This window comes from Leptonotus elevatus, chromosome 2 (assembly GCF_054856555.1).
Source record: "Leptonotus elevatus isolate MCC_2025b chromosome 2, RoL_Lele_1.0, whole genome shotgun sequence".
Taxonomy (NCBI): Eukaryota; Metazoa; Chordata; class Actinopteri; order Syngnathiformes; family Syngnathidae; genus Leptonotus; species Leptonotus elevatus.
In genome coordinates, this window is record NC_141240.1 from 35360647 (window position 1) to 35382334 (window position 21688).

Consider the following 21688-nt stretch of genomic DNA (forward strand, 5'->3'; position numbering starts at 1 on the left):
TTAATTTTTGACGTTTATACGGCAGTGAACAAATTTATAAAAAGAAAGAAAATATTATTAAAAATTCAGGTTGTCAGGTCAATCGCATGACTTCGCTAGTTAACTCGTGATTAATCACACATTTTATGTACAAAACTAAATGTACAATAAAAAAATCTACATTTTCAACAAAAGTGGAAAAAAAAAGTTAAACAAATAGAAATAGTTACAATGAATTTTTTACGTTTAGAGCCGTCAATGGCAGTGAATGAGTTAACAATAAATGCCCCTTTTCCAGAATAAAAGGCAATAAGGTTGCTTTTTTATTGCTTTTTTCACCTCTTTATAATATGAATGTTATCGTAACATTAATTTTTTCTCGCAAAAATGGGCAACTTTTGAATTCCTAAGGCATCAGGGATACATACAGTGGCAGCGATAGATTGAGTGATGCTGTGCGTGAGACCCCTCCATGACACCCCAATTTCCCCCATCATCTCTCTTCTAGTCATCATTCATTACTAATGGCACATTTCTCCTGCTTTTTTAGAAAAACTCAACTTGATTTATAAAGCACTATAAAGCTACCATTGCTGCACACAAAGTGCTGTAGGCATATAAATAAAGGAACATTTCCTTTTTGGGTTATAAAATATGCACCTGTAAGCACAGGAATAAATTACAGAATGCAAGAAAGGTATGGAATGATAAACACTGTCTAATTGAATGTACTGATATGAAATGGCTCAGTGTAATAATAACACATTTGCAGACAAAAAAAACGGTTATAAGGTCACAAAATTCTTTAAAACATCTTTCATGTTGAATTTTACTAAAACTTTCCAATTATGTGAGATTCATGAACTTACCGTGGTAAGTTGGCAACAATAATGTTTATCTTAGAAATAGCAACAGTAAAAATGGTAGTTTAATTAAGCTGCAGCTGTTTTATTATTCTTATTATTTAAGAACACGGAACTGTAACATGCTCCAGTACTGATTGGTCAAATGTTTCGGTGATGCAATCTGTGAGATTGATTGATCCTCGCTGATTGGCTGACTGGCAAAAGGAAGACGCCATTTTTTTACGTGCGTGTGGAAGTGACCATTTATGGTCCCTTTAAAAAAAATTGTTTTGTTTTTTTTAGCAAACCCGGGGTACGATGAGATGTAAAATTCCAAAAATGTGTCGAGTGAATCTAGCCATAGGCTGACTCCACCAGGGGGCGCACATTTCCATTCGAACTCCAACGTTATGGAATTCTGGCTTGAAATTCTCTTTCCGTGATAAGATATTTGTGGAAAAAAATGTCTCCCCTACTTCAAGTTTGATAGTCCTTGTTTTAATCGGGTCAATTTGACCCACAACATCAGAGTTTAACAATGTTTTTAACGCATTCACTGCCATTGATGACTGTAGACGTCAAAAATTCATGTGAACCATTTCTATTTAAAAAAAATTCTCATTTCATTTAATTTTTGATGAAAACCTAGAATTTTTTTTTATTGTACATTTACACCAGATATAAAATTATCATGCGATTAATTACGATTAAAAGCCCCTTATTTTTTATATATTTTTTTAAATTAGGCCCATCAGGCGATTAATTTTTTTATTGTAATTATCACATGACTTCACTAGTTAACAATTAATCACAAATGTTATCTCTCTTCTAAATTTACACACAAAAAAAATTCTAGGTTTTCATACTCTTGTCCGCAAAAGTGGAAAACAAAGTTAAACTAATAGAAATAGTTTAAATGAATTTTTGACGTCTATAGCCGTCAATGGCAGTGAATGAGTTAATGACGTTGCCATTAAAAACTTGCCGTGACTTGCATCAGTTGCATGGTGACCACTTGAAAATACATCTGTGTAATATCAAAGACACTGCAAGGACACAATCTTAACAATTGCACTTTTATTGAACATATAGAAAAACATGCAGCAGAAGTTATAAATAAAACAGCGCAAAGGCATGAATGACAATAAAGGGACATTGCTCAGCAGTGACAGCTAAACTTTGACAGTAGCCTGCATGAACATTGAGAAATTTCTTTTTATGCAACAGTTTCAAACAACTGATCCTATATTATAAATACTGAACGTGTGATTTATCATTTTGACACACTTTTATATCCGCTGTGGCACACGCTTGCCTTTTACCACGGGCTCGTCCGCACACTCCCAAACACTTTCACCGTCCAGACGCCGACTCAGCGTGAGCACGCGCCCGTCAGGGAGAAAGCTTAAAGTTTCGGTCCCGAATCCCCGATCATTATTTCACTCTAATAAATTAGGGGCAACGGCCATCGTGCCACAGTAGTGCCTCCTGTCCATTATACAATTCTTAAAACATGTGTGGATGAAAAACATGGTTATTTCAACACGTCAACGTTGCGTCATGCGCCTTTAAAGTCTGCAGTCTTATGCAGTAGTGCACGAGCGTGTACGCTCTCAGCTGTATTGTATACGACACCATCTTCAACACCCCGGAGAGAAAGGAAAAAAATACGCCTACACATTTTCCGATTGAATGGTCGCAATGAAAGTGCATGTGAAAGTTGAGTTTGTGTACTGATTTAAGTGCATGTGGCTAATGAAGGCAATTCTTACCCCCCTCCGATGCCACATTTAAATTCACATTCAATGTCGTCCACAGTGCGAGGCATTTAAGGACCGAGCCAACTATTAACATTGTGTACAAAAATATCTTCACCTTTATATCACAACTTCACGAAGGATAAAATAATTTAAACGCTTTAACGGGGTGACTGTACAGTGTGGTTGTTTTGCTCGGGGGGCCCCGCGCAGGACCCGCGCGAGTGCACGGCCAGTGGCTCATGTTCAATCAGTAACTGGGCTCATCGGTCTCGTCGTCGCTCCAGTCAGGAGGCGCATCGGTTCCAAAATATCGATCGCCAAAATTTCCTACAAAAAAGGACAAATGAGACCAAAGAAGATCCAACAGCAATATAAAAAGGTAATAAAGGAGGATAATATATATATATATATATATATATATATATATATATATATATCTTAGTCTCATTGAATCATAGTTAGCATTGAATAAACTGAAAACTGCAACAGGAGCTCTCCTTTCCCACACGCGAGGGCATTACAGCAAGAATATCGTAAAAAACTGGCAAAAAATATGTATGTAAAAAAAAATAAAAAATAAAAATCAGTGATATATAAATGGCCATTGATGATCCTGTGTGAGCTGCTCACCGATGCCAGGTATGATGTGGAAGAGATCGTTGACCTTCTTGTCCACGGCCGTGGTGATGATCTTGACCTGCGGGAAGGCGTAGGCCACCGAGTGTACTCCCATTTCGGCCATGAGCAGAGAAACCAGGAGGATTTTGTCCTCTTGTACATCGTGGTCCTGAAACAGAAACGAGACCTGGTGAATATTCAAGGCCTTTTGAGAATATAAATACACATTTATTTTTTTATTTCAGCATTGCTCAATCCCAATTTCTCGAAGGCCGCCTTCACACTGAATCTCGGTTCTGTTGGAAGATTCTTCCCAATGAAGTTAATGGACCAGTTCCTAGCATGTTAACTGTTTTATTGTTGTTGTAATTTGTTGCAAAAGGAATACAATGGACGTTGACTCGTGCCAGCGTAATTTACCAGCAGCACTCGAACGGCCATCATGGCTGCCGCGCCAGTGGACACGGTGCAGTCCATCAGGATGACGTGATCTTCACTGATATCTTTGGGGAGACGCAGGTAATGAAGCTGTGCAGGAAACCAAGTATGAGTTGATGGCACAATATTGTACACATTGTTGATGTCTGTCACCAGCATCCTATTGTTTTAAACCTGGACCTCAGGTTCTCCGGTGTCCTGGTTGGTCTGGATGAGGATTTTGCCGATGCGGACATCTTTGCAAACGGCCCTTAGAGCGGGCTCCATGGTCTCCCCTGCCCGCAAAATGGACACGCCAGTGATCTGCATCGAAAGAAAACAAGAATTACGCAACTGCTGTCTAAAGGTCTTCAACGTCAAACAAAAATACTTCCGAATTTTTTTTACCCTTTTCCCGTGGAAAGTCCTGCCTTCATAGTCCTCCCCCTGGGGTGTCTCAACTACGTGACGCTGTGAAAATATGAAGATGAAGTGACTGCTCAACTCGCTAGTTGTTGACTGTAACCGGAATAGGGCTGCAGCAAAACGATTGTTTTGCAGGACGACCAATCACCAGTAGTCGCGATTAGTCAACTAATTGGATCATATGTAAATAGCTGCATTTATATTGCACTCTTACATAACCATCATTAGCTTAGAGCTTAAATTCTTAACAACTAAGATGATAGTAAGTTAAAGTTGGATTAAACTTTGCAGCATGTTAATAAATAATGCCTTACATTTTTTTGTTGTAAATGTTCAGTCTATTTTAAAATGGAACCAAAAACTATACAGTTGCACTAATACTATCCATCCATTTTCTTAACCGCTTATTCCTCACTAGGGTCGCGGGGTGCTGGAGCCTATCCCAGGTGGCTTCGGGCAGTAGGCGGAACTGGTTGCCAGCCAATCACAGGGCAAACAGAGACAAACAACCATTCACACTCACAATCACACCTAGGAACAATTTTAGAGCGTTCAATTAACCTGCCATGCATGTCTTTGGAATGTGGGAGGAAACCGGAGAAAAGCCACACAGGCACGGGGAGAACATGCAAACTCCACCCAGGAAAGGCCGAAGCCCGGACTCGATCTCACGTCCTCTGCGCTGGGAGGCAAACGTGCTAATCAGTCATCCACCCACCCTGCCGCCCACTAATATTAGGAAACTATAAAAATAAAAAAAACATAATAAATAAAGAAATAAAAAAAGTTGTAAATATATTGGACTCTTCTTGTGGATGTGAACCAGGCTATAAAAAATATTATATATATATATATATATATATATATATATAAAAATAATGTAGCGGTAGACAAATCAAATCTGCGCTGAAGAAAACTAAAATTAACACATATTGCTTTTGAATTTAGTTTTTATTTACCCTTTTGTTTTCCTTCACTAGTCTGCATAATTTAAAAGTAACAAATGGATCTACACAATCAAAATGAGGTATGCACCTGAAAAAAACAATCTCTCTGAAAGATTCAAATGTTTGCCATTGAATAGGCCTACATTAAATTCACACGTTCTTGTCGGTGTGAAATGATGCATTGATTACAAAATGAACGAATCAATTGTGTGTCTTGTGTTTAAGCACCTGTGAGGGCAGGAAGGAAAGCGCTCGCTCAATCAACAGACGCATCAACCGCTTGGAGTAAAAGATGAACTCATCCCGGCTGGTTTCTTTGTTCCTAAACGAGGTGACATGGAAAAGAAAAGTGTACACGCTATGTGCAGGCTGACGTTTTTTTATTGCGGTGGAAAGTCGTGTCCTTGATTGTACCTGATGATGGTGTGCATGCCTTTGACCTGGGGTGTACTCTCCAAAACGCTGAGAGTCTGGGGGAGCGGTTGAGCTTGGTGTGCGGAGGCCAGGGCTGCCCTGTTGCCACGGCAACAAGCAGTGGGTTGAGAGGAGCACAAAAAAAAAAAAGTGGGCATTAGCACCCTCCAATGTGCAAAACGTGCACGTTCACAAAAGCACACATTCAGTCCAAAAAACACACGCAAACTTGTAAGTAGTGTGAATGCAAAGAGGCACAACAAATTTGAAAAAGAGTACAAACAGATTTAGGGTTGATTTACAAAAAGCAGAAAGACAAAAATGCAAAGCACACAGTGTCCTTGTTAGCCTCGCTTGGTAGAAAATTACAACAGGAGAGAGACCAAGGCAATAGAATTCATTTAAAGTAAAAGTTCAAAATCTTTTAAAATGGATGTTTTTTTATTTGACATTTTGGTCTCAATGAATTGCAATAATTTTCCAAAATTCCCACACACAGTAAAACTACATGGGTTTGAATGTGGTAGCTGTTAACCGAGGGGTGTTACCCTTTGGCTGCAAAGTGAACACACACTGTTACAAGTAGTGATGCAAGTGGCGGTGACTAAGATGATGCCAACCCTGTCACTGAGCTACGCATTAGCCAGATGCAAAGAAAAAGAAATCATAGCAAATCTGCTCACATATCCCAGCGAAGTTTCCTCTACGGGCAATTTTCGACGAAACACAACGGAGGGGACACAAAAGATGGAGAACAACAGGTAAGGGGAAGAGAGATGGAAGGGCACAACATCAAGATGGGTGAATGGATGACGGGCCAATCAGAGTGAAGAACAGACAGCATACATGTTTACCATGAGCGTCTTATTTGTGGAGATTTTCACTTGTGGCTGCGAATGCGTGGGTGGCACACGAGCTAGCGTGGCACTCATTGCATCAAAGTTTAGAGCGGTGGAAGTTGATATTTCATCTCACTTCCTTTGTGTGTGCCGGGGCGAGATTCTGTGGCCCAATGGAAAGAAAAAGCCAGCACTTAGCAGCGAGGCCACTGGAAACTCTCAGCGGTCGATCATGTGTGCAACTGTCGCAAGATCTGCCGCTCAACATTTTGTTTTTGGTTTGCTGGTAAATTATAGTCACTCTCACTTTACTGCCGTCTCTATGAGGGGTCAAACGTTGCGCTGGGGGTGTAATTTGTAGACACAGGAGGCAGCAAGAGTGTGTGTGTGAGTTGTCATTTGTCGAAAAGAGGGAAGACCAAGATGAAATCAAATGCTGGCTGCTCCACATTCACCTCACACACTTCAGCAGTGAAGTCGGCGCTACTTTTCTTAAAGGTCCCATGCCAACAAAGTCCACTTTTGTGCATAATGTCGGTCAAAATGAGTCTGTGACATAATTTAAGTTGGACATATTCGGTTTGTCGACTGTATGTAATAAAGGCTTGCAACACACCTGCTCGCTTTGGTTGGTACACGCCCACTCAACTGAACGGCTGAACACCTGCTCCTTAGAAAGCTAGAACTTCAATCTCGGAGGGGTTAATAAAGGGCTTAAATGCATTTTTAGAGAAACTCCTAAGCATTTTCATTTCTTGACAATAATATGTTATATGTGACCTCACTAGTATGGCATTCTGATTAATATTACATTTGGGGAATATGAGTTGTGAAGCAAAATCCCGCTGTTTTTATCCATCTCAGGGGGCGGCCCTTTTGCCACGACTGATGATGACATCACAGTTGCTCAGAGCTCAGGCAAAGACCAATCACAGCTCACCTGTTTTTTTTTTAAGCTGAGCTGTGATTGGTTGTTAACTGAAACCTGAGCAACTGTGATGTCATTTTCACCAGACAGCAAGTGGCAAAATGGCCGCCTCCTGATATTAATAAAATATCCAAATATGCTGGATTTCGCTGCTTAACTAATTTCCCACTAACGCAATATTAACCAGAATACCGTATTTAGACTAGTGGGGCTGCAACTAACATATTGTTGCCAAGAATTTTTTTGGGGTGGTTGACTTCCTCTTTAGGCGAGCAGGATATAGCTGGCAGCAGCCCATAAACAAAATACAGCAAATAATGTATACATGCGTTTTACAGCAATATTTGGTGAATTCCCAACATGGCCGCCAAAGATGCTGATGTATCGCGCCAACTACCAATAAGAGGAAAGTTGTTTTCCATATCTTCTTAAAATAATCGCCTAAGTCATTTTTTCAGATTTATCAGGAAACACACAAAAATGGGGAGATAATTTAGGTTAAAAAAAAGGACTAAGGCAATTATTTTAAGAAGGTGACAATATTCAATTTAAGGAGAAGAGCGATCCGATTTACATATGAAAAATTTATGAGAAATCCGCCATTTCAAGAAACGGTGCATCCTGAGAACATGTTACCAACACCTTGCAACGCCAATAAAATGACATCAAAGACTATGAAAAAACAATTGTGCCATGGGACCTTCTAACACAACTTTGACAGTTTTGTCCAATAATGAATTTGAATTGCTCTGGTCAACATTTGTGGTGTCTGGTGATGTCACATAGCAGCCAGCAGACGGGAGAAGGCAGAGGTTTGGCTGCTTCCCTCTCTTTCTCCCCGTCGAGCAGGAAGAGAATGCAGGAGCAGTCGGGGCAGAGGGCAGATGTTGAGGAGAGGATGGATGATAAGACAGGATTAAAGGCCACTCTACCTGACGCTGAGCTCGCGCTGAGAGCCGTGGAAGGTGGCGGGATGACAGTGTGGTGGGGAAAGAGCGGGAGAGCAATTCATCATGAGTGTGCGAGTGCACATGTGGGGAGAAGGGGACAATAAAAGCGTAATGTGCTTCTACTAAATCAATCACGAGAGATTTCACTGCACGTCTGTTTGAGAAACTGCCAATGTATAACAAGCAGCCACAACATACGACTTCAACATATATATTCACACACAGTATGAGAGCTAACAAGAGCTGCATCCTGCCTTTATAACGTCAATAAAGGTCATTTGATGAATGTTACTACTCGGGTTATTAATTCAAGAATATATACATTATTGTGGTTTTATACGGGGTCTAATATTTTGGGGGAATCTATTAGTTACATGACTGGTTAAAAATACATAAGAACAGCTTTCAATAAAGTGCAAACTACACCTACAATAACATATTGTAAGTGTTAAATTTTTTAATGATAGCATTATTCCTAGGAAATCACAATGCCCCATACTCGTTCTGGTTCGATCTTGTTTAGATATCTCATATCTTGCTCAGCAATTGTCCATCCTGTGACGGCAACAGGACTGTCACATGTGAACAAATGTACTATAAAATGTTGGGGGGGCGGGGGTTAGGCTTTGGGTGAGAATTCGTAACAGTTGTATGAGGTAATTTCTCCTAATTACGGGCAATTATCGTTCTACATAATTATTATTATTTATTTTTTTACATGGAAACAATATAATAGCTCTGGTAAGGCATCAAAAATAAGACAAAGACTGCTAATTCACAATGATCCCTTTAAGTGCAGCACATCTTCTAACCACTAGAGGGAGTGCTAGAGTAAGGCAAGCACTCTCAAATACATGGAAAGGAGTAATGAGAAAGGCCTTTTACTGGATTAATTCATCTCTCAGGGTTGGGACAGAGTTAAAAAAATAATAATTATGGTTCATAAAGACGTTCTCTTATGAGTTTGGTGCGAAAGAACTTGACAGGCTGTTAACTAAACCCTAAACCCAAGAAACAGTAAACAAAACTAGCAAGGAGAGGGCCCAAGTCTCAACTCGTACACTTATAATTAACTGACATGACGTGTTCCCTGCGTGTCCACGCTTTAGGTGGAATGCATGCACTTTCTCACCTCCTCCAGCTGACTGTGGACGTGCTGCACTATCAAATCAATGGCCACCATGTTCCCGCCACCTGATGGGATGATAATAGAGAAGCGTGTCGATATCGGGAATATGAAAATAACCTAAAAACAACTTCTCGTCTAATGCCACCAGAGTATTATGCTTCCCTTTCCCGTTCACAGTAAATCATGCAATTGTGTGTGCGTGGACGGCGAACGTACCGCGAGGCACCACAATATCCGCCAGGCGCATGGTTGGTTCAATGTACTGCTCAAAGGCTGGCTTGACAAACTTATTGTACTGTTTGATGACGCCCTCGATGTCGCGGCCTCGCTCGGTTATGTCTCTCCTCAGCCGCCGCACGAGACGGATGTCTGAGTCAGTGTCGACAAAAATCTTCATGTCCAGCAACTTCAAATGAAAATGAAAATTTGCTTTAAGTTTCGGTTAGAATCTTTTGCTCATATTTTGGCACACACACACACACAATACTGGATGGTACAGATGAATGCAATAACAGGGCAAAAAAAAAATGCATGCATGCAAGGAAGAGCATATTTGATCATATTATGTTATTAGAGAAAAACAACCTTGGCCTTACCTGCAAGAGCTCTTTATCGACGAAGGCCATGATCCCCTCAAAGATGATTACACTGGCTCCATACACTGTTTTCTATGGTGGATAAATATGGCAATTGCTTGTGAAAAATTCAAAAACAGTAATAGCATACAAAGAAACATGCAGACAGTTAAAGCCTATACAAAAAAACTAAACAAAAACACAAAATAGTGAGGGTGTAGTACAATGGGAGAACACTATACACAATAACTGATGATTTGGCACGTTGCTCCTTACCCACTCCTTCTGTCTCCCGTGAGTTGTGAAGTCATACACGGGGATTTTCACACTCTTGCCCTTCTTGAGCTTTCGAAGCGTGTGTGTCAGCAAATCAAAGTCGAAGGCATCGGGGTGGTCGAAGTTATAGTCGTTCCTGGCAGCCCGGGTTTGTTGTTCTGAGGAGAGGACCTGAGGGACACGTTCCGTAAATAATTCATCCAACATCATTCTTGCATGCCTGCAATGATGCAATCACTGTCCAAGCACAATGACAAAATGATTTCCACAGTAAAACCCTGCTGATTGCGGCCACAAGGACGTGTAGTAACAAAAAAAAAAAAAATATATATATATATATATGTGTTAACGCTGCAATACATCCTAAAAAGAAAAAAAAACGTGTTCATAGCTTCTTTTGTTTATATGTATCCTCATTTTGAATATTTTGTCACTTTTCATTTTAGTTGGTGGTAAGAAGATGAAACTGACTGCCAGATATGTTTAAAATTGAATTTCTAAGAATTTAAGTTCAGATAAGATTTATGATTTTTGCCACAAAAAAATAAATAAAGAAATATTGTTGTTCAAATTAAAAATGCATTGAACTGCCATGATCTTAGTCTATTTTTCTCTCAATGCCTTTTGGAAAATAGGACTTTTTCGGTATGGAAAGCCACGGCAAAACAACAACATACAAAAAAAAGCTAAATTAGGAAAACAAAACCAAAACGAACAAGTGTGTTTACTGTTCGTGACTCAAATACAAAAAAAAAGAAGACTTTGTATGCTAGCCAAACAGGTCTCAATAGAAAGTGATTTTTCTTGTTTAAAAAAATTATTGCCGTGCGTGTGATTGTGAAGCAGCATTTCAAGAACACTTGCACACAAATTCCTTTGCAACAGCAGAAGAAGTGAGTAGAACTAAATTTAATCACACGCCACGGTGACCTCTACACCAGGGTGGTCAGACGCTAAAACTCCAGAGCTGCCAACTATTTGGATGTTGAGAGGCTTCTTCAAGAAAAGAAATGAGTCGAGACCATCATTTTACATGCTCTGTGTGACCCGACTCGTGTGTCGAAACGTGCGAATTCGAGTCAAAACACATTCCAGAAACGTTTTAGATGTCGCCCTCCGGACACAGCAGTGTGAAAGTTGGCGCTTGCGGCGGGTCCCAGCGCCCATGGTCACAGTGACAGGATTACATAACCGCAGCACATGGAGGAGTGGGAAGTTCTGGGAACCACGGCCCTTCCTCACTTCACTCCGTATGAAATCCTGCCTTTCAGATTTTAATCTTTTAAGCTATTCTCCACGCTTAACGACAGCACTAAAATATTGCTTCAGGGGGACTAACCAGTCTGACCAGAGAGAGATAAAAAATTAAAAAAATGGGAGGGAAAAACAGGTTAGTCCGTGTTAAAATGTCGTCTCAGGGGCCACGCAGAGAAAGGCCTGTTAAATGTTGACGGGTGTACACGAGCTGTTGCATACCTTGTAAAAGGAGTCCATGGAGAGGAGGACAACCCAAGGAACGTCGAGGGCTTCGATGATTTTTCGAGCAACTGTCGTCTTTCCCGAAGCACTGCCGCCACACAGACCTGTGACACAATGTGATTTTTTTTTATGCTGTTGCACACAGCCATTGCCACACCATGTTAATAATTCCCACCCCTACATATTTACTCAATTAGATTATTTTTGTTACATTATTTCATTTGTGTTCTGTTCGGTATCTATTATATACAGCACTTTGTTATAGCTGCATTTGCTTTTATTTGTTCAAGGTTAAAACATCAATGCTACTCATTAGCAGGTCCATGTATTAGCATTAAGCTAGCATTAGCAGCCTTGTGAAAGAAAAAGCTGTGCGTTTGCCAAGCCCATTTATGATGAATTGTCGAATATAATAACAAACAAGAACCCAAAACACAAATGAGATGTTGCTTAATAAATACAAGTACGTAAACAGCAAACAAACATCAGTTCTTAACAGTGCACGTGCATGACGAATCCTACCAATGACAAAGGCCTCTTTGGACTGGGTGCCGTGCTCGTTGTACCAGGGGGGACGCCCAGCAGTGTAGATGGTGCGCTTGGAGGTGCGCAGGAGAGGCGGCTCAGACTTGCACTGACTGGTGGTCCTTTTCCTCGGTGAAAGGCCCGTGCTTACCGAGGGGAGGAGGCGGTCCAGTGAGCCATCGCCAGCTCCACTGCAAACACACAATCAAAGCTTGTTATCATCACTCAGTAGAGGAATTATTCTTACATGCTACCAGTTAAAGTTGATGTCATATCCCATTGATATGCTAAGCGGAAATAAGCATTAACCTCCGGAAGTGGTATTCCTTCAAATAATAAATATTCACTCACAGGTAATAAAACAATACTCAAAGGCACACATTCTCCCCAATGTGTGAAAAATTAAGAGCTGAATCAAAAAAAATTTCTTCTACTACTTTTATTACTGCGTGTACTCCATGCATGCATGGCGTCACACTGCCCCTTCAAGGTCAACATGCACACAGCAGGAACTAGGGATGTAACAATAATGGCAATATCACGATATTAAAACTGCCACAATATATCGTCGTCGTCATGTCACAATATTAAAAGCAGAACATCTGTTTAAAAAGTTGGGTTGATTTCCATTTGTGCAGTTCTAGTGGCTAGTTTTTTTTTGTGCAGTTTAAATTTCACAAGGCATGTTTTGGCCCTTCTATGTCACGCTAATGGGCAAATGAAGGGGAATGCTTGTGAACATAGTCAATATGTGTAGGAGCTCAATGTGTGCTTGCATTAGCAACTAAGTGCCTCAATATATATATTATATTTATATATAATATTCATATTTTTATAATATTTTTTTGTATCGCCAACCTCCCCACAATATTGTGATAATTATCGTATTGTGACCTTCATATCGTGATAATAATGTATCGTGATGTTTGAATATTGTTACATCCCTAGCAGGAACAGCCAGTATTTGTTTTTATTTATTTATTTTACTATTGCTATTATTTCAGTATATTCTGATTTTACTTTGCTAGGAATGTATTTTTATTTTTATTGATTAAAGATGTATTTCAACTGGTTTTTAAGGATTCAAGGAATTTTTATTGTTGTACCAACACACATTTCCACATTATCTGGCATGGAATTCGATACTGGACGTCCAAGATAAGACAGGCGAGTAATAATTGTGAAAACAAAAATATAGACATTGAGAAATGGAAGAGTATAGTAGTAGAATAAATACAAACCTTTGAAAGCCATGAATAATCATTTTTTTAATTAACTGTGATTTCAATATAAATAAAAAATATTTATGATTCTCATTCTTTTTCCATAATCGCCCATCTTATGAGACACCACGAGTTTGATTTTTTTTTTTAAAACTACCTGTGTGACATTGCCTGTCAAAATTGAGCGTGTCTCTCATGAGATTGTGCAAATGGTCATAATGCTGTAATTGGCCATTGTAGGTTCATTGGAATAACAATATCGGGTTGCTGTATGACAGAGGCTTAAAATCCCAAGACAACCAGCTCATCATTGTGAGACTGGTCGCCATGTTAACAGTAAACAAGATCCAGTATGTGCTGAGTTTCTGCTAATTGAGGGTTAATGTTTAGTTCTTAGCAGCATGAATAGCTTCGGCCAATCCAGAGCAACTGCAACAGGAGCCAAAGTACACAAAGTGGCCCGAATCCATGACAACAGCTCAGCTGTTTGCGCTAATGAGTAATGTGCATGCGGAGTGCTGAGTGAGGCTACGATGACTGCAACCACAGTGTGTCATCACAAAAAAAGGGGTCACGAGGTATAAGGCTGTTCAAGATTCAAGGCTGAGGCTGCAACTAAAGCGGATTCGTTGAATTTGGTTTTTAATCAATGGATACATCGGATGAAATATATTTATTTTTATAATCCATCCCTTTATTCAAAAACAGGACATTATTTCAAATTGACAATAAAAAAAATGCACAAACATTGATTATGATTGTTTTACTGTCTTTTGGTCTGTAACGTCAGAAAAATTATTTTTTTTTGACAATGTTTTCCAAAATAAAAGCTTGTTTAGTCTGCTAGACTACAAAATTGGAAAACATTTAGAGGTAAAAATTGCGAGGATTTGAACAATTTCAAGTTAAACAGAGGTGTAACAATGAAATTATTATTTAACAACTAATCAAATATCAAATTAATCACGACTTTTTTAATTATTGACTATTCATTTAGAGACGATTAACTTAAAATTGCCCAAATGTCAGCAAAATTTTTTTACAAAAAAGATTAATCATTAGCCTTCAGCCCTAAATTAACAATGTCTTTCAACGATTACTTATCAAAGTAAATGCTGATTAATTTACCAATCGATTCATTGGTGATTGGTCATCGCATCTCCAGTCCAGTCTTCAATGTGCACAACAATACATTAGATAAAAGATCACAAATACAAACTTTGAAAAAATTTCCCCTTTCACAACTTGCCCATCTTGTGCGGCCCGCACTTACTGCATTATCCGAGACATCCACACTTCACCCAGCAAGGACTGTAAAAAGCCAGCCGCCATTGTTCCACAAAACTGTCAGTGTACCGATGCACTCGTACGCAGGTACCTCCGTGTTTTTCTCTCAAGTCATTCCAGCCAGCTTTATATTGGCAACACACCTCCTCAGGTGGAGCGTTCAGAGGTGAAGCACACAAGTATTTATCTTATCGGTGCGGGGTCACGGACGGAGTCAGTGAGAGCGCACACACGGTACGTAGGTACGTACACACGGCAGCCACTTGGTGTGTTATCCGTTAAAACCAAAGCGGGGTGCAATAAAAGATTAGCGTCGCCGCTGAATATGCTGAATCATGCACTTCTGTATTTACAGTCGCATGCTTTACAGTGCATACACTGATGATCAGTCACTGTTCAAAGAGGGCAGAGGGGCCTTCAAGCACAAATCTTACCCAAGGTCAAAAACAAACCGCAAAGAACAGTTTGAAATATAACACCGGGTTGTATTGTAACTACCTCGCCTTTTGATATGTTTATTTTTCAACTTATTGGCTGTGTTGGTTTTTTGCTGACGCCGTACATGAGTTCAACCCAGTCACGGGTGAGGAAAACACCACATTTATTGTAGTCTTGCAAGAATTCCTGCGGACATGTTGAACACTGGTATGAAAAAAAAAACACATTTGTGTTAAACCCAAAAATACCCAATGAGAACCAACTTAGTTTAAACGACTTTTTCCAGGATATTTTTTTTTACAATTTGGGTGCTTGCTGAGTCGGTCACATTTGCAATAATCATTAAGCATGAATGTCACAAAGCTGATACAGTGATGCCTTGAGATACAAGTGGCCCGACATACAAGTTTTAGAGATACGAGTTTTTGAGCTCCAATTTGTTGTTTTGACTCGCGAGTGCCAACTTGAGATACGAGCACTGTATGATGGCTGTGAACTCAAAAAGCAGACACCAAAGAATTAAACCTTGTGTATTTAATACACCAAAGAATTAAACCTTGTGTATTTAATACAAACTGATTGCTTTGCCTAAGTAAAGTCCGCTTATCTTCATGCTGACAAACGCACAACCCCATTAATATGCTCAGGGTTAGCATTGATTGTCAAGCAACCTATATTTTAACAAACAGTGGACCAACAAGACATGTAGACAAACAATAAGAACAACAATACCCACAGGCATATTGCTGGCGTCGGGCTTAAAACCTCATAAATCAAATATGCCCAATGTAAAATACACAAACTCAGCCCTGAACTAAAGCTAGCAATAACGTAGTATTTATCATCCACTGATGCCATCACACCACAAGAGGTAAGGTAAGGTATTTGTATTGTTTAAATACTGTACTGTACTGTAAATGTAAAAAACAAATATAAATTAAAATAGGAATTTTATGTTTTTGGAGCTTGGGAACTGATTAAATGCATTTACATTATTTCCTATGGGAAAAAATGTTTCCGAGGTTGAACAATTCAGACTTTGAACACTTTGCAGGAACGAATTAAGTTCAAACTCCGAGGTACCACTGTATAGGTTTTGGCCGATATGAAAATTACCTCGTATACATTGATACATGTAATATATTCTTTATAGTTGACAGAAAATGACTAATGGCACAGCATGTTATCGTGTCACTCACTCACAGAAATAGCAGCAGCAGTAGTAGTAGTTGTCTGCATGACTACATTATAGGTACTGCCTTCTAGTGGCCTAGGCGGGCACATCGTAAGGAGTAGAACAAGGAATTGGATTGCACCACATCATGATACATAAACTATTTAAAGTCTCCACATTCTATCCAGTGATGTTATTTTTTTGTTTTTGTGTTTTAGTTTGCATATTATATACAATATTACAGCATGCTACTTTTCCTGGTGAGGCTGGAACAGATTATTGGCATTTCCATTCATTTCAATGGATACAGATGATCTGAGATACTACTGTTGTGAGTTCAATCACCGAACAAACTTGTGACTCAAACCACACAATCATTCGGAGCGGTTTTGGAACAGTGAAATGAAAACAGAACTGCAAACACAAGTGTCACAACCAAGCATGTCAACAAACACCCGAAAGACGTACAGTTGTGTACACTCCGTATAGCTAATGAACGGAGTTTACATTTTACAACAAGAGACATACAGTCGTGTAGGCTCAATAATAAATACAATAGGTCAGACAAATCCAATCCATCCCTTTTCTACACTAAGCAGGCTTTGGGCAGACTACTCCCTCCCCAGTCAATCCCATTCACACTACAATATATTACAAATCAATCAAATAAAGTGCACTTACCGGCCATCAGATGTCAGTGTCCAGCAGCCAGATATTCTGGCTCCTGAGTAATTCGGTAGCAAGCTCATACGTAGAGACAAGGGAGACTTCCACCACTTTAATGTGATTTCATATGTTGGACATACACACTCTGCTGCATTTGTGGTGCAGCACATCAAAAGTGAGCCGCGGTGTGCCAAAGGGGGGAGTTGAGGATCAGCTTGGAAGAGAAACGAAACTTTACAACATGCTTTCCGTTTCCTTCCGTTCGGCCGGGCAGCGCGCACGGAGCAGGGAGGCACTGCGGCGCGCTCACCGTCTAACAACAACACCGCCCCCCCTACCACGCTCCTCCTCCTCCTCCTCCTACCCGCCAACAGCAAATGCGAGAGGACGAACCGTACTCGCAGCTAACTTCATTAGGCGGTATTAATAGCGGCTGTCCCGGCCGTGGGCGCGCTTCCGGCGGCGCGCCTGTCATCTGTGCTTGACAGTGCGCGAGCACGCCGCAGCTGGGGCTGAAATAAGTAGCGAGGAGGACCGAGACAGGGGGCTGGCTGAGGAGGACTGAAGAGCTGGCGAGGGGAAAACAAGACGGAACAAACAAAGTTATTCTTCCAGGCTAGCGTCTGAATAATCGACAGTTTGGAGAAGGCTGAAGAGGGAGGGAGGGAAGTTGTGTTTTCACCTTGCAGGGAGTGGGACTCCGGTGTCTCACACTGCTTTACACCAGAGTCACACACACACACAGCATGATGAAATCCAGCACCGTCTTTTCACCACTCACTCTCTCTCTCTCTCTCACACACACACTTCATAAACAGCATGATGAAATCCAACACTCCCGCCCTTCTCATCAGCTGACACCGATCCCTCCCACCACAGTCAAAACACACAAACAGATCAATGTGTTCACATCAGAGACATTCCTAAATAATTGTTTGCCAGCGTGGGGGAAAGCGTACACGCCACAACGTGTGTTTTGAACCAACATACGAGTGAGATCGGCGGAGTTCGTCGCCAAATACTTGCAGATGTCGCAAGAGCTGCTTCCTGGCTAAAATGTCAAGCGTGAGTGCAGAGAGTCGCCGCAGTCCAAGCCATCACAACGGACGAGCGTGTTGAAATTAAGTAATGGAGCGGTGCCGTTGCCAAGCTGAAATGCCAAAGACAAGAAGAGAGTAACTGGGGACGAGTTTTACAGTCTCTCCGGCATTAGTCTAAAGCGCCCTTTCCGGGTGCAATAGTGTAAAATGAACAATAATTGTATTATTGGGTTCAACTATATTGATGTGTTTTTCGAGGTACAAGCCGCTGATGGGCCGACTGACTCATGGGCACAAACTTGAGATACAAGTGTTATACCGTGGCAGTCGCAGATGAATTTGGTTAGTCAACATTAGTCAATACCCCCCCCCCCCCCCCCCAAAAAAAAAGAGTGGCTACAGCAAGTTCATTGCTGCTTTCATCTGAAGGTTATCATCAAACTAAACATTAAAGACAATTTCACTTTGTTGTATTTCAAACAACCACAAACGCCTCCACTAGCTTAACGCTAACACACTAAATGGGAACCACAATTAGCATCTATGTGGCGGTGGGGTTTTTGAAGCAACGGACATCCGCTAGAACACACCGCGAAGAACGACTGATATTAGTGCGGCCTTGATGAAATGAGGAGTTGAGACCTCTTCTCAATGAATAGTAGAGTGCACACCTTCTTTTCGGCTTTTCCCTTCAGGGGTCGCCACAGCGAATCAGTTGCCTGCATCGAACCCTGCCCTCTGCATCCTCTGCTCTCACGCCAACTACCTTCATGTTCCTCTTTAACTACATCCACAAACCTTCTCTTTGGTCTTCCTCTAGACCTCCTGCCTGGCATTTGGAAACTTCTGCCAATATACTCACTCTCTCTCCTCTGGACATGTCCAAACCATCTCAGTCTGGACTCTCTGACTTGATCTCCAAAGCCTCTAACATGTGCTGACCCTCTGATGTACTCATTTCTGATTCTATCCATCCTGGTCACTCCCAAAGAGAACCTCAGCATCTTCATCTTTGCCACCTCTAGCTCTGCCTCGGTGGCACTGTCCCCGGACAAAACAATATGGCTGGTCTCACCACAGTTTTATAAACTTAAACCTTTTTTTTCATTTGAGCTGAAACTCTTCTATCATACAAAACCACAGTTCCTCTCTGGGCACTCTGTCATAAGCCTTCTCCAGATCTACGAAGACACAATGCAGCTCCTTCTGACCTTCATCATTACTAATCTTTGCTACTTCCTGGTCCATCTCTTCTATTCTTTGTGCTCTCTCATTTTCCTCATTCATCAACTCTTCAAAGTACTCTTTCCATCTTCCCATCACACTACTGGCATCTGTCAACACACTTCCATCCCTACCCTTTATCACCCTAACCTGCAGCACATCCTTCCCATCTCTGTGTCTTTGCCTTGGCAACCTGTATAGATGAGTCTGCCATTGACGGCTATAGATGTGACAAATTTATTAGAACTATTTCTATTAGTTTAACATTTTTTCCACTTTTGTTAACTTTTTTGTTGTTGAGTATGAACACCTAGAAAATAAATGTACATTTAGAACAGATATAAAATGTATGATTAATCGTGAGTTAACTAGTGAAGTCATGCCATTAATTGCAAAAAAATTTGAATCGCCTGACGCCCCTAATTTTTAATAACCTTTTCTTCTTTTTTTAAAGTAATTTTAATTATTTTATTTTAAAGAAAAGATTATAAAGAAATTAGGGGCGTCGGGCGATTATTTTTTTTTATTCATAGTTAATCGCATGACTTCACTAGTTAACTGACAATTAATCAAAAAATGTATATCTGTTCTAAATGTACAATATTTTTTCTCTCTCTAGGTTTTCATAGTCTTGTTAACAAAAGTGGGAAAAAATGTTAAACTAATAGAAATAGTTCAGATGAATTTTTGACGTCTATAGCAGTCAATGGCAGTGAATGAGTTAAAGTATAGTAATAAATTGCTATGTGTTCTTATTTTGGGGGTGCGAGAACAGATAATTGGCATTTCAATGGAGAACGGAACAAATTAAAGCCGGATCTGAAAGCACCATGGTGGGAAAAGACCGATTATCTGCCAGGCCGATTATCGGCACCGATATCCAGTGTTTAGATCAATAGCGGCATCACCTTTTTAAAGACTATTATGAGACTATTACGAAGAATATTTCGACTTGTAACGTAAACTCGGGAATGTCCATTGCTCTCACGGTCCCCATGTGACCTCTAAAATGAAACTATTAAAGGCTTCCTCCTTCTTCCCTTTGTCATTGGTGAGCCATTCACTACCTTGAAACGGAAGCACAGCCTCAGTGGACAGACACATCAATGCAGTACCACCATCTTGTGGCCTAATCGAGTACCTTTAGCAGGCTCAACATGACAGTTTCTCAACCACATGCTCACTCTTCAGCCTTCATATAAACGTATCGGAAAAGTGAACATAGACGCAATTACTCTTGCTAATATTGCTACAATTACCGTAACAAACACAACAATCATGACTTCGTCTGAAACTTTCACACGATAAATAACGTTCAACGTGTCATCGTGAGCTCTTTTCAGGGTTTTTTTTTTCCAAGCGAACAGGCAAAACGAGAGGAAAGCATGACTAGACATCATATTAACCGTAAAATTCACATCTTGACTTCGTTTATAATAACGTAGTCACTGGTTGGAAGTACGCGTGTGCGCCAGGCCATATTTCCTTGATGACAACTGTTCGTACTGCACTCGAATAAAAATCTCTCGGCATTTGTCATTAAGTCTCAGTTTGTAAGACGAGCGTCACAAATTCTTATGCATCTTTACCTGTTTGAGGTTTTGTCGCCCTGTTCCATCTTGGCGAGCCTTTCTTCCCTGCTAACGCCAGACATTGCTAATCTATTGACAACGTGCCCCGGGGTTTTGTGGGAGATGTAGGCATCTGGTTTGCCAGAAGACTGGAAGATAGCGGCAACGAATACAGACTGAACTTCAAGTCCCAGAATGCAACTCTTGTGCGCTTTTGCTCGCCCGTTAATAGCATGGACTGTACTGTACAGCGCCTTGAAGCCATTGAGCCTTTCCTAAAAGGGGTGGGGGAGACTGACTGACTGACTTCTGGGCATGTATGTGGCAGTGGAATTGAATAATTTTCGTGACTTATTATTATTATTTTTTTTTAATAGACAAGAAGTTTCAAACCGTATGACATAACTGAAGAGTGAATATACATTGTGGCAACACAGATACGAAATGTTCAATATTGATTCTGAAAATACAAGAGGCAACATGTTCAAAATGACTCGTTTTATCAAATAACTTAATGTGGAGATTCAAAGAATGTGGGGGAAAATATTTCTCATTAAACCACACACTCTACTTGCATTATAGTGTTACCATATTTTGATTTAAAAAAAAAAAGGCACTCTAGGCCCATTCTTGAGATACTTAAACAATACTCAAAAGTTTACAAATCAATATAATCGCTATCTTAGTGTTTGCCTATATGTTATGTATGGGTAGAAAATTAAACAAAAAATAACTTTTCTTTTGAAGGCTTACTTGACACATTAATGACACAATGTTCTATATTTTCATCATATTCTGCATCCTTGCTCCTCCATTTTAGATACAATAATTTAGGGTATGAATATGAGGGTGAAGTACAAGCAGTATAGAAAACAAATGGATGATTTCCATCTAAATAAATTACCGTATCCTCAGTTTGTGTTGGATGCGAGATCAGATGTATGGGCATGTCACAAAA

The 21688-nt window shown here is 40.3% G+C and overlaps 1 protein-coding gene across 6 annotated transcripts; it reads right to left on the reverse strand.

The window, feature by feature from the left end:
- Positions 1–1886: 1886 nt before the first annotated feature.
- uckl1b (uridine-cytidine kinase 1-like 1b) lies at positions 1887–20836 on the reverse strand. 6 transcript variants are annotated; one of them, XM_086068820.1, is made up of 15 exons: positions 20749–20836; positions 12105–12298; positions 11580–11686; positions 10104–10274; positions 9849–9920; positions 9469–9658; positions 9256–9317; positions 6090–6109; positions 5407–5505; positions 5221–5314; positions 4028–4090; positions 3815–3943; positions 3623–3730; positions 3215–3371; positions 1887–2911 (listed from the first exon to the last, which is right to left on the reverse strand). In XM_086068820.1, exons 1-15 carry the CDS (start codon positions 20811–20813, stop codon positions 2832–2834), a joined length of 1611 nt encoding a protein of 536 aa, XP_085924946.1. In that variant the 5' UTR covers positions 20814–20836; the 3' UTR covers positions 1887–2831. The 6 variants fall into 6 exon arrangements, with proteins under 6 accessions (XP_085924946.1, XP_085924941.1, XP_085924943.1 ...); XM_086068815.1 differs by lacking the exon at positions 20749–20836 and adding an exon at positions 16911–17185; XM_086068817.1 differs by lacking the exon at positions 20749–20836 and adding an exon at positions 16911–17184 and having other exon boundaries at positions 3821–3943.
- Between the last annotated feature and the right edge of the window lie 852 nt (positions 20837–21688).